Raw genomic sequence first — 12,408 nt, 5'->3', positions numbered from 1 at the left:
TTTTGTACTTCTGTTTGACATTGGTTATAAAACTTAATTTACCGACTGTTGTGTACTTTCAAGCTAATCTTATCCTTAGTCATAAGAAAAATCTTAGTCTTTTAATTGTGAGTTCGCTTCTCCTAAAGCTAGAATCAGAACTTCTGCGAGATGATAGATCCTTCCATCTACCAATAAGAAATTGCTATTTATTTGTGGCTATTTTAATATTTATATGGTAAGTATTTTGTTTCATATAACAGGAAATTGAAAGCCATCCTAGTTAGGTACTACTAGTTATAGATGCTGTCCTTTCTTGAATGCATGTGGGACTGTCAGCAGATATTGCTTTCTTACCTGCCATTTATATCTGATGCTGCCCATCCGTAAGAAGATTTTGCCATCTCCAAATTCGTTAGGTTTTATCACAATCTCATACCAAAAGAAGTCTATGCATTTAGAGAAAAAACAAACATATGGAATATCATTGCCCCTTCTTTAGTAAAAGTTTAGAAGCACATAGTTGCGATTGCAAAATTATCAATCGTGATAAGTGCTCAGTCTTAATGTTAAGAGAAATGGCAAGATTTAGAGAGAAAAGCTTGTCATCGTAATATGGTATTGTCTGGCAACAAGGTAAATAGAAATCTTGTGAACTAATGCATTTAACTCACTAAGGTTTATCAGCTTCAAAATCCTGGCCATTGATTTACATGATCAAATGCTGAAGTTCTACATAGAGTCCTTCCATATTAGTTGCTTTAGGGTTTGAAGCCTGTAAATTTCAAAAGAAACCAAAATATTTAAAGTCCCTTGCAGAAAGAAGGAATCACATAATCGACAGGTTATGTAATGAAAAATACCTTGGTATGTACCGTGATGAGGACCTTTTCACTGATTGAAGAAGAAGAACCACTGATGATTTCAAGCCTAAATTCTTCCAACACAACAGCAAGATCAGAGAAGGAAATCTGACTTTTGAGAGCATTTACAGTGATCTGAAATGTGGCTGAACCAAGTGATACTATTTTAACAGATGGAAAACCCTCATCCGATCCAAGTAACTGCTGGCCGCGCTTAGACAAATTGATACCCTTTAAACAAACTGCTCTTGTGTTTATATCATCTCTTTGCTTGGTAAGATCTTTGATCTGACGCTCCAGACAACGAACATAATTAACCGCAACTAGCACTTGGTCTGACAGTGAGCGCTTTCCCTGCAAAAATATTAATCCAAACTCAAAGCAAAAGAAAACCCACCATAGCCCCTCTTGTATTCATGACATTTATGAGATTGAAGATAATCATACCTTGAGATTTTCTTCGGGAAGTAATGACCTCAGTTTATAACAGAGAGAATTCATGTCTTTTCGCCGTTGCCTTTCAGTCACTTTGTGAACCACTTTCTTAGCTGGATGCGCCACTGGTTTCTTCCCTTTGGACTGAATTGATTTGCCCAAGGTTTCCAAATTCCTAGGGTTAGGCGCATTGGGGTTTATTGATAAATTCTGATAGCTGTCCACAACATTTTGATTACATTCCTCGACTTGGGTACCTTGATAAACGTAGTTTGATGACAAGGAATTGAATTTTAACAGTTCATTATTCTCAGATGCATCGTTGTTGGAGTGGAAAGTCATGAAGTAAGGAAAATTGGCCATTTTTGTTTTACCGGGTTTAGCAGAGAGAGAAAGAGATGTGCTACCTGCTACATGAAATGGGTGGGTCTAAGTGGGGTTTTTATAAGGTTAGAAGATTAGGGTTGGTCGATTCTCAGTTTAATTGGGTAAGCCACATGTGGGGTGCCAACTAGGAATTAGGTTTAGAGGCTGATCTTGCACCTACTACTGGAGCCCAGATTGTGATGGCTAATGAAGAAGAGTAAGTCGTTTGTCATTAGGAGAGATGTTGTGGGATCATGTAAGATCTTGTGACCAGGGATTAGGAATCTCGGACTAGAACTGGTCAGAGCTTAGATGTAGAGGGAGTTGTTAAATAATCGATAATGTTATATGTCAATGTTTGGCTTTTCTCTAAACCAAGGAAAAGCCTTTCCGGTTAAAGGTTGCGTGGATTGGGATTCTTTAGAATGGATTCGCTCTCTATTGTTTGAATAGTCAAATATGATTAATATTATAAAACCTAAAATATGATTGCGAGACAGAGTTTGGCAGAAGTATATTCTTTATGACATTTCATTCTCTCTCTTGTCTTATTCAGGTTTCTGGTTGACAAGGATACACGTTGGTAGACTCAATGACAAACGTTGGTAGACTCAATGATAAATGTAAAACTCCAAAAGAACGTCATTAGTGAGAGAATGTACAGAAGTTGCGGATTCTCTCGAAGATCGATTTCATAGATTTCTATGGATGGAGACAATTTATGCACGCACATCAAGACAATCACCGTTGCAACTCCCAGCGAACAAGAGAACTTGTGTCTAAACTATACTCAAGTGTTCGCATAGAAAAAAATAACTACCAATGAACCTTCGCCGAGAAGTCAAGGCTTCTTCTAACAATGACCTTTCCCTTTTTATCAATTGGATCCAAGGAGTGATTTCTACCCTCACATGAAGCATGCAACTATTCTTAATCAACATTTGAGATGTAGGGTTTCACTTCACATTTCCATTGGAAGGAAAATAAACATATTGGTGTGTTCTTTAAGAGCTTATTTGGTGAGCGGAATAGGAATACATATTTTGGAATACGTATTCCAGAATAGAACGTATTCCTGTTCTCCATTTGGTTCAGCCAATATTTGATGGGAATTCGCGGACCTGAAAATTTATGTTTTCTAAAATTAAAAAAAATGGAATAGGAATATGTATTCCAATACCACCTATTTGGATGGAATTGCAAAACCCCATTTTTGGGCCAAAATTGGAATACGTATTCCTATTTTACCTCGTATTCCAATCCCGGTTTGGTGCATCCAAACAAGGAATTCAAAATTTTTGGAATACGTATTCCAGAACTCGTATTCCTATTCCGCTCACCAAACGGCCTTTTTGGCTGCGGCCATATAAAAATGGGAATAGGAATACTTATTCTCAAATAGAAAATGGGGTTAGTATTTCTATTCTTGCTTGGTTCACCCCGAATTTGATGTAGAATTCAAATATTTATGTTTTCTAAAATAAAAATAAAAATAGGAATATGTATTCCAATTCCACCTATTTAGGTGGAATAGAAAATGCTCATTTTGGGCGAAAATTGGAATAGTTATTCCAAGTTTATTCCTATTCCAATTCCAATTTGGTAGAGAATTCAAAATTTCAACAATATACATATGCCTATTCCACTTGTATTCCCATTACCAAATGGGCCCCAAGTGTATGAGAGCATGCCGTGATTTTTCAATCAAGGTATAATTCATTTAAAATTCTTATGAAAATTTTGAAAATGATTAATAATTATATGAACGTAAAATGTAGACCGCCGAGGAATTATTTTTTGTAATGATATTTGTAGTCATATATGACAATTTCTACGTGATAGACAAAACCATATAAATAAGAATTCAAAATCAGTATATAAGAAAATAATAACATGTCATTAAAAGTGAAACAAGATATATCTTGTTTGGAAATATCAATCTCTATATGAATAGCTTTGAAGTATCAATCTCTTTTCAGTACACTAGACCAACAAAATTTTATTTTTACTATACATGGGTAAAAATAAAAGGATATATATGCACTTCCATAGTGGCTCTCTTTTTGAGCATTACCTATAATGTGGCACCCAAATTATTTGGGTCAATGGGACCCACTATATTTTCTATAAAATCCTTCAGTGCTTCAGTCTAATTTTGAAGTGCCTATATTTGGGTCTCATTTGAATCAATGCACTTGAATAAGTTCTTCATGCTCAATTTTGCCAAAGCCTTTCTGCTTTCACAAGTTGGATAAACTAGTTTGATCTCCTTGATCTAGTAATCCTTAGGCATTAGTTCTACAATGTTTACCTAGGATGGAGGAATGTCAATTTGTACCTTTTGGAACTACCTATTTTGTCCTATCACATAGAAAATCATGTGTGCTTCTTGGCTGAATGTAGACTATTGAAAGGACTTTCATACCAAAATCATGTCCATGTCTTCCTCTATTGTGGATATTCTCTTCCATGGTTGTATTTCTTTGGATAACCATACTAGCTTTGCAAAAGAATACAATGTCTTTGGTAGAATCTCTAGTTTCCCACTTATAGTAGGAGCCTTAACTTTCTCATATTTATCTATCTTGTCTACCTCTTCCTTTTGAAATTTCTCCTCTATTTTCTCTTTTTGATGATACTTTAAGAATTTTTTATTTTGATGACACTTTCTATTCTTTAGTTACCCAATCCTTCTCACCATGTGTTTCTTCTTTTATTGTATGTGAGGGAGGAGGAATGCCTTCTTCTTTGAGATGCTTCTCCTCTAGTATAGCCCAAGACTCATTACCCTTGGGATCCTTCATTACATCAATTGTCCTTACCTCTCATTCTTTTAATACTTTCTTTTTACCTTGTGCAACATCCTCAATAGCCTCCTTCCTTGAATCCTTTTCTAACTTTGTACTTTTGTCCTAAGAGGTAGTCGTTAGAGCTTGTAATTATTTGGTGGGCTTATCCATGCTAGGTTATTTTACTAACTTTTTTGTCTCCACATTGGGTACCTTAGTAGGAAGAACAATCAATTTCTAACTCTATTTAGGAGGCATAAAGACAATTTGTAACATCAAATGTGTCAAACCCCCAATCATTGATCCCATACCCTTCTCTCCTTCCATGGATTCCTCAATAGTGATGGGTTCACCTTTAGGCTGAGAGGTATTTTTTTCTTTTTATTTTGATCTCTTTTCTATAGTTGTAGCTATCATTTTCCTAGTCCAAATAAGAGGGATGTCATCCTTTGAATCCTCCTCTTCTTTTGGTATGGCCTCTAGGAAGGTTGAATGTGTGGAGTTGACCATCTTCCTCTAATATATTTGGCTCTTCTTTTCCTTCAATCTAGATATTGAGGGAGAACTAAAAATAAGATTCATTTTCTTCTTGTCCAAGATAGGCTTCTTTGGATCCTCCTCTTATTCTTCTTTAGGTCCTTCTTCTTCAATGAACACTTTTTTCTTTTGTCCTTTAAATACCTTGGCATTCATCTCATAAGCCACTTATTGTAAATTTTTGTAGACTATCTCCTACCTAGGATGTTGCTTAGGTGCCGAAGTAGGTATAGTAATATTGTTACCTTTGACATGATCTGACTTTATTCGTGTCACCTATTAGGGTCTCTAGTGAGTTGGGTGTAAATCAAAAAGGCCTTAAGATCTATCTTAGTATAAGTAAATACTCACATGCCTTACCCTATGTTGTACATTATTGTTTTCTAGGAAAACCACTTTAAATTTCTCATTTCTTTCTCATAAAAATTGTACCTATTGCATAGTGGGTAAAACAAATGCTTTGAATCTTTTTCCCTAGCTTTCCTCAATATATCAATCTATAGAGAAAATTGTAGCTAGGTTTAGCCTACAATAGTCCTTGATCCTAACCTCATAACAATCTAGAAGAAATTAATCCAATAGTATTCAAGATCTATCTCATGCACTATCCTTTTTATTTTACCTTGCTGAAATACCTAACTAAATCAAACATAAGCTAGATTAGCTGTGAAATCCTCTAAGAGATAGTTTTCCCACTTTACTTAAAAAGTCCTTAATGCCTTCATATTGATAATGGTGTATGCACCACTAGAAATTTTGAAGTTCCAATAATGCTTATGCTTAGTCTTTACAGTCTCATAGGTGCTCTCTAGCTACTTATTGATCTCTAGCAACACCAAATTATCCAGTTAGAACCCCAAAAGCTTCTTTGGGTATATTGTTGCACCCAAGACCATTTAGAACTAGATACAATATGATCCTAGTCAACCCACTTTAGATTCAACCTCTATAGGTAGCCTCTTTGCATAATCACCCTCAACAAGATAGATAATCATGAATATGAATACATCATTGATGATCCAAAACTCTAGGCTCTCATCCCTCAACTTCTTCCTTGTCAACTAAGGAAAAACTATATGTGGCAATACTTCATCATCCAAGATTGACCCTCTCTTTGTGATGCAGAAGTATCTTGTGTTGCCTTTAATCCTACACTTTTTGTTCATTCTGATAATTTTGATCAAGTTCTTTTAGACCTTGCTAAGCTCTTTAGCATGAACCAAGCTATTCCTTTGGTGACCAACTTCCATTAGTGCAAACTGAGCCGTTCTTGTGCTGACTAAGTGTTTCTTTGTTCTTCAAGTGAATCTGTGTTGTTGATGCTTGGTCCTTCTTTGACCAAGTTGTTTGTGTTTTTGGTGCTTAGTTGGAGCTAAATCTTGTATTTAATTTAGATCATAAATTTAATCATATGATCTTGTCTAGAGATGAGCATTGACCATTTTGAGGTTGGCCTTTCTTTGATGTAATGTTCTAGAAACTTTTGTAAGCTGTTTTGGCGAGTATAAGTAGAGGTATTTGGTTTAGTTTAAAGATAAAACTTAGAGGATTGGGAGTTAGGGAAAATGTTGTGAGTTTGAAGATGAATATAGAACTTAAAGATATATTTTGTATCTAGCTATAAATTAGAAGGCCTTACAACTGGACATGTATGTTGAACATTTGATGAATCAATAAAATTATTTGCTCTCTCTCTCTCTCTCTCTCTCTCTCTCTCTCTCTCTCTCTCTCTCTCTCTCTCTCTCTCTCTCCTTCCCTCCCTCCCTCTCCTCCCTTGGTGTTGTTTTTCTATATTTTTCTTCTGTTGTGTTTGCTTAGGAATGTGGTTAGACAGTTGGGTGTGCCTTTGGCCCTAGCTATTCCTTTCTCCTTGTACCAGGTCATATTAGAGAGGTGGTGAGAGCACAAGAGGAAAATATTAACTATGAGTATTAGGTGAAATGGAAGAATAGACCAATTGAAAAGGCTAGATGGATTTCTCAATCTAAGTTGGATTCAACTCAGGTTGTGACACTTGCATGATTCAAGTGAATCATTTCTTCAACCTTGATTGTCTTATGAAGGAGCATTTTAGGTTGCCTTTTATCTTGCACTTTTTGTTCATTCTGATAGCTATGACTGAGTTCTTTTAGACCTTGTCAAACTCTTTAGTATGAACTGAGCTGTTCTTGTGGTGATCTAGTTTCATTAGTGTGAACTATTCTGTTCATGTGTTGCTCGAGTGTTTCTTCATTTGCTGAGTGAACCTGTGTTGTTGATGCTTAGGTCCTTCTTTGACCGAGTTGTCTATGTTTTTGGTTCTTATTTGGAGCTGACTACTGTATTTAATTTAGATCATAAATTTAATGATAAGATCTTGTCTAGGGATGAGTGTTGACCATTTTGAGGTTGGCCTTTCTTTGATGTAATGTTCTAAAATCTTCTGTAAACCATTTTGGCAAGTATATGTAGAGGTAATTGGTTTAGTTTAAAGATAGAACTTATAGGATTCAGAGTCAAGGCATATGTTGTGAGTTTGAAGCTGAATATAGAACTTAGAGATATATTTTGTATCTAGCTATAACCTAGAAGGTCTTATAGTTGGGCATGTATGTTGAACATTTGATGAATCAATAAAAGTATTTGCTCTCTCTCTCTCTCTCTCTCTCTCTCTCTCTCTCTCTCTCTCTCTCTCTCTCTCTCTCTCTCTTTCTCTCTCTCTCTCCCCCTCTCCTTGGTGCTATTTTTCTATATTTTTCTTCCATTATGTTTACTCAATTATGTGGTTGGATAGTTGGGTGTGCCTTTGGCCCTACCTATTCCTTTTTCCTTGCACCACTTTGAATGACCTAGGACTCTACCTTAACTACCAAAGGGTTCATGACATAAGGAGTCATGTAAAACCTAGAATCATCCTTCACTGTTCAACAAGTTGATCATGTAATAAATCATTGATAATTTCCCCTTTTCTATTCTAATCCTCTAACTTAAGATATTCCTAATTAAATGAATTATTTAAGGCTCAAGTTACCTTATTGAAAAAACCAACCACTCTTCTCAATAATATGATTGCATATCCAATATCATCTACTATTTATGTAACCCTAAATCATATCCATCTTGTTGATTCTAGCATTTTTAGTCAACTCAATTAAATAATTATCTTGTATCAACCTATAAGCTACATCCCTATTCTCCCAAAAACATCAACTAGCACTTCCCAAATTGATCTTGTAAAATGTGTTAGACTTTAGGATGTGGAAGACATCTTCAATAAAATATGACCCTAGGTCAAGGAATACACCACTAGCTAAATTCTTGATCACTTCCTCATCATGTATCTAAGTATGTGCAAAGTTCATGATAAGATTACAAGATAATACTACCATCAGATGAGCTACATCATTCACAAAGCCTATCAACACCATCACTGTGTATATTTTAGATCATCCTAATAGATTCTTTCACTACTTAAGAAAATCCTTCAAGTTGTGGATTCCCAACTTTGTACCCATGACCTCAAAATAATGACCAATGAACTTTGAGTGGATTGGGTTACCCTATTAAATAATTATACTTCACTTATTTTGGTGAATCCATCTCACCTTTCAATGAAGATGTCATCTCGATATCTACAAAAACGATACTTGTGAGAAACTATGTTGAAAGTGGTAAAGTATACTAAGAAATTGTTGGTGTAAATAATTATTCACTATTTACACTTAAGTTTACTTAGGTCAATGCATATTTTTATTATTTATTTATTAGCCACCTAGGACTATGTGTACTCTTGTGAGTTGTCATGTTGACAACATAGGAGTTCGCACCTCTTTTATGCACATGGTGTCTACAACACATGAGTTAGCACAATAATTAAGCACATGGTGTCTACAACCTTGTAATTCTTATCCACTCATCTAGAATGATGGATAAGGCATGTGCTTAGTTGTCATGATGCTTATGTTATCTCCTGGTTCTTTCTAGAGACATTCTAGGTGCTTCCTTAGAGGCCTTTACATACAAGCACTCCTAGTGTGTTTGCATATCATATACTGAACAGAGCAATGCATTAAGACATACTATGATTAATTGATCATATCCATTTTTGGACTACACTTGTGCTTGTGTTTGACTTCTTAGTTCTTAGATAAATTTTCCCTTAGAAAAATTCTTACATGGTATCAGAGCTATACCAAATTCTTACATGGTATCAAAGCTTGGAAATTTTCTCATCACATAGCCGTTCAAGATCACTGTTGCTTCAGCACCTCAACTTGAATCTAGAGAACTGTAGAAATTGGGAGCATCAAGGGGCAGATCTGACCTCTCCATTGTGTCTAGAAAGCTGATTTGGTGAAGATCGACTATAAACTTGGCTACCTTGGCCCAAAGTCAACCATGAAGAATTTTTTTTTGCAAACTAGCACTCAAAGGACTAATTTGCAGCATTGGTATGATCATTTCAAATCAGTATATTTAATTTTCAGATCTATAATTTTTTTCATCTACATCTCTACTATTTTTTTTGGATTTGCATTATTTTCCATATTTTTTTGGTCCATAGAGCCATAGGAGAGATTGTTTGTAGGTGAAGGTTGGAGCTTGCTGGTGTAAATTAGATATTTGCATCACATTCAGAAGGTCCAAAAACTCCCAAATTAGATTTTGTTTCATCCAAATCGAACATCTAAGTCAAAATCTAGAGCCATTTGTTTATTGGAGGCGTGACAATGATTCAAAAAAAAAAGACAACATCAACAATTTTCAAACAACGATATCTCCCTCATACGGACTCCTTTTTGTGAGCAATTTTTTTTTTTGGGGGTAGGATTTCATGATCTACACATTGGTGCAGCAAGTTTGACATCTCTATTCCTGAATTTTTCTACAACTCACAAATTCTAAATTTTGCCACTCAAAATGCTCCGTATAGGCTCATATGGACACATAATCAGGTTTCATTTTTTTTGAAAGTGCATATTTTTTAGTCTAATTTCTAGATCTGTAACCATATTATAGGTTTTGTAGACAAAAATATTGCTTTCAAAAATAGGCCCTAAATTGGCAAGTGGCTATCAAGTGGCTAAATCATACATTAGGGAGGGTTCTTTGATTCTTTGGAGGTTTCTTTGATTCTCTTTTCTATTTTGGGGGTTCATTGATTGATCTCATGGAGGAGTATTGTTCCACATGTCAATATGCCATTAGAGCCAAGTTGACAAACAACAATTATCACACATGGAGTGATACACTTCTTGATCATCTTAGAAGAGAGCACAAGGAAGAATTTCCTTATTTATGTTCCAATGACTTGATTACTGATGAATTACAGGAACCTGTTGGTAGACTGATTTGTATCATTCTTACTAGTCTCTCTTCTTCTAATTATCATAAGCTAGTTGCCAAGATATGGCCACCACATGATTATTGGATGTATCTTTGGGAGAAGTATGGAGATCCAAACATTCATCCATTCCCAGAAGATATCATACCTTTAGTTGCAGCTGACTCCTCTTCAGATGACATCACACCTCCAACTCTTGTTGCTCCTACTGATTCTATTCTAGCCATAGATGCTTCAGATTCAGTACAGCAGGACCCTTTATGTCTTCCTAGTCTACCTTCATGCGAAGACTTCCTTCCCACCCTTGTAGGCCTATTCATAGAGTCTCACATTGAAGATGTGGGAGACACTCTTGAGGATATTTGTCTTCTCTTTGAGGTGAATTCTTCATTTTTGGTTGCAATGATAGATTCATGTACTTCAGCACAATAGGGTACACTTTGTCTTCCAGGTGATGACTTCTTGCCTGACATTTCAGCTCTATTCTTGGAGTCACACACATTAGATTTGGAAGACTTCTTTGATGATCTACCACTTCTCTTTGTTGAGGACAATCCTTCTATAGTTGTTGCGAGGGTCCACTTTGACCCTCATGTCCATTCTCTACATGATCAATCTTCACAGGTTGGCATGATTGTGGATACTTATGTACAACATCTATATGAGGTCTCTTTGTCATTTGAGGAGACTGTTGGTTTTTTGAAACAGATTCTACATCACTCCTTGTCCGATCTACACTTCTTCTCAGTAGTTTTGGAGGAAGCCTTCATCAGCTTTGACACAAAGACACTTGAATAGGTATTAGAGACACCATTCATCTTAGAGATTCCTTCTCCATATAAGGGATGCACCTCCTTTTTACCCTTGCATTTGTTTCTTCCAAAGGGGAGGAGCATCATTTAAAGGTCATGGATCAGCTTCTACATTAGAGCATTTCTCACTAACTGACACACTACTTTTAGGGGGGGGGGACTACCTCATCTCCTTCTTCTCCTTTTTGGGGGGGGGGGGGGATTTTTTCCTCTTAGGGGGTTTTTTTCCTTCTCCATTTTTCATTTGTATATATAGGATGTATGTTGTAATGGGGGGGTCTTGATTAATCCATCCATTCATGCATCCCTTTTCATCTCTCTTTTTGGGGGAGGTTTTTTCCATGAGATTTTCCCTCTTTCCCCACTTTATGAGAGATTTGCATCTTCATTATGTACATGGGTACCCAACATGGCCTAGTAGCTAGGACCCATTATGCATCTTCATCCTAGTTTTCGTAAGCTTAAGAGCATTCCCCTAAGTTGCACTTAAGGGGGGATGTTGGTGTAAATAATTATTCACTACTTAGGTTAATGCATTATTTTTATTATTTATTTGTTAGCCACCTAGGAGTATGCATACTCTTGTGAGTTGTCATGTTGACAACACAGGAGTCCACACCTCTTTTATGCACATGGTGTCTACAACACAAGAGCTAGCACACTAATTAAGAACATGGTGTCTACAACCTTGTCATTCTTATCCACTCATCTAGAATGATGGATAAGGCATGTGCTTAGTTGTCATGATGCTTATCTTATCTCCCGGTTCTTTCTAGAGACATTCTAGGTGCTTCCTAAGATGCCTTTATATACAAGCACTCCTAGTGTGTTTTCATATCATATATTGAACATAGCAATGTATTTGGACATACTCTGATTAATTGATCATATCCATTTTTGGTCTATAGTTGTGCCTATGTTTGAGTTCTTAGTTCTTGGGTGAATTTTTCCCTTAGGAAAATTCTTACAAAAATAGTGAAAAACTAATTATAATACAATAATGTCTCTAAAATATTATGCAACAAATAAATCTAATGACAAGACTTAGAACTACCAAAAGGATGAACTTTGGAGTTTCAAGATTTTGAAATGTGAAATTGGTATTGGAGTGTGGAAGTGTAAAGAAATGAAGCTAGGCATAATTTCCTCTAATGAGTCATTTTTAGACTTTCAAACTTTTTAGAATGTGATAAGTTTGAAACTTTGATGTTTGTAAATTGCTTTATAGGGTGGTTTAGTAAAATGGTTTGGAATATCATAATGTTGGACTTGTAAGATTCTAAAAAATTTGAATGTATTTTTGG

At 35.7% G+C, this 12,408-nt stretch overlaps 1 protein-coding gene across 1 annotated transcript; it reads right to left on the bottom strand.

Annotated features, from left to right (window-relative positions):
- Window positions 1-435: 435 nt before the first annotated feature.
- Window positions 436-1,801, bottom strand: LOC149531255 (transcription factor bHLH118-like). The gene is made up of 3 exons (XM_089809744.1): window positions 1,290-1,801; window positions 843-1,196; window positions 436-754 (listed from the first exon to the last, which is right to left on the bottom strand). The coding sequence occupies exons 1-3, from the start codon at window positions 1,638-1,640 to the stop codon at window positions 689-691; spliced, it is 771 nt and encodes a 256-aa protein (XP_089665870.1). The 5' UTR covers window positions 1,641-1,801; the 3' UTR covers window positions 436-688.
- Window positions 1,802-12,408: the final 10,607 nt, after the last annotated feature.

The sequence above is a fragment of the Cupressus sempervirens genome, chromosome 11 (genome assembly GCF_028749045.1).
Source record: "Cupressus sempervirens isolate cs-2001-9-10 chromosome 11, ASM2874904v1, whole genome shotgun sequence".
Taxonomy (NCBI): domain Eukaryota; kingdom Viridiplantae; phylum Streptophyta; class Pinopsida; order Cupressales; family Cupressaceae; genus Cupressus; species Cupressus sempervirens.
This window is presented reverse-complemented; position numbering and strand designations above follow the sequence as displayed.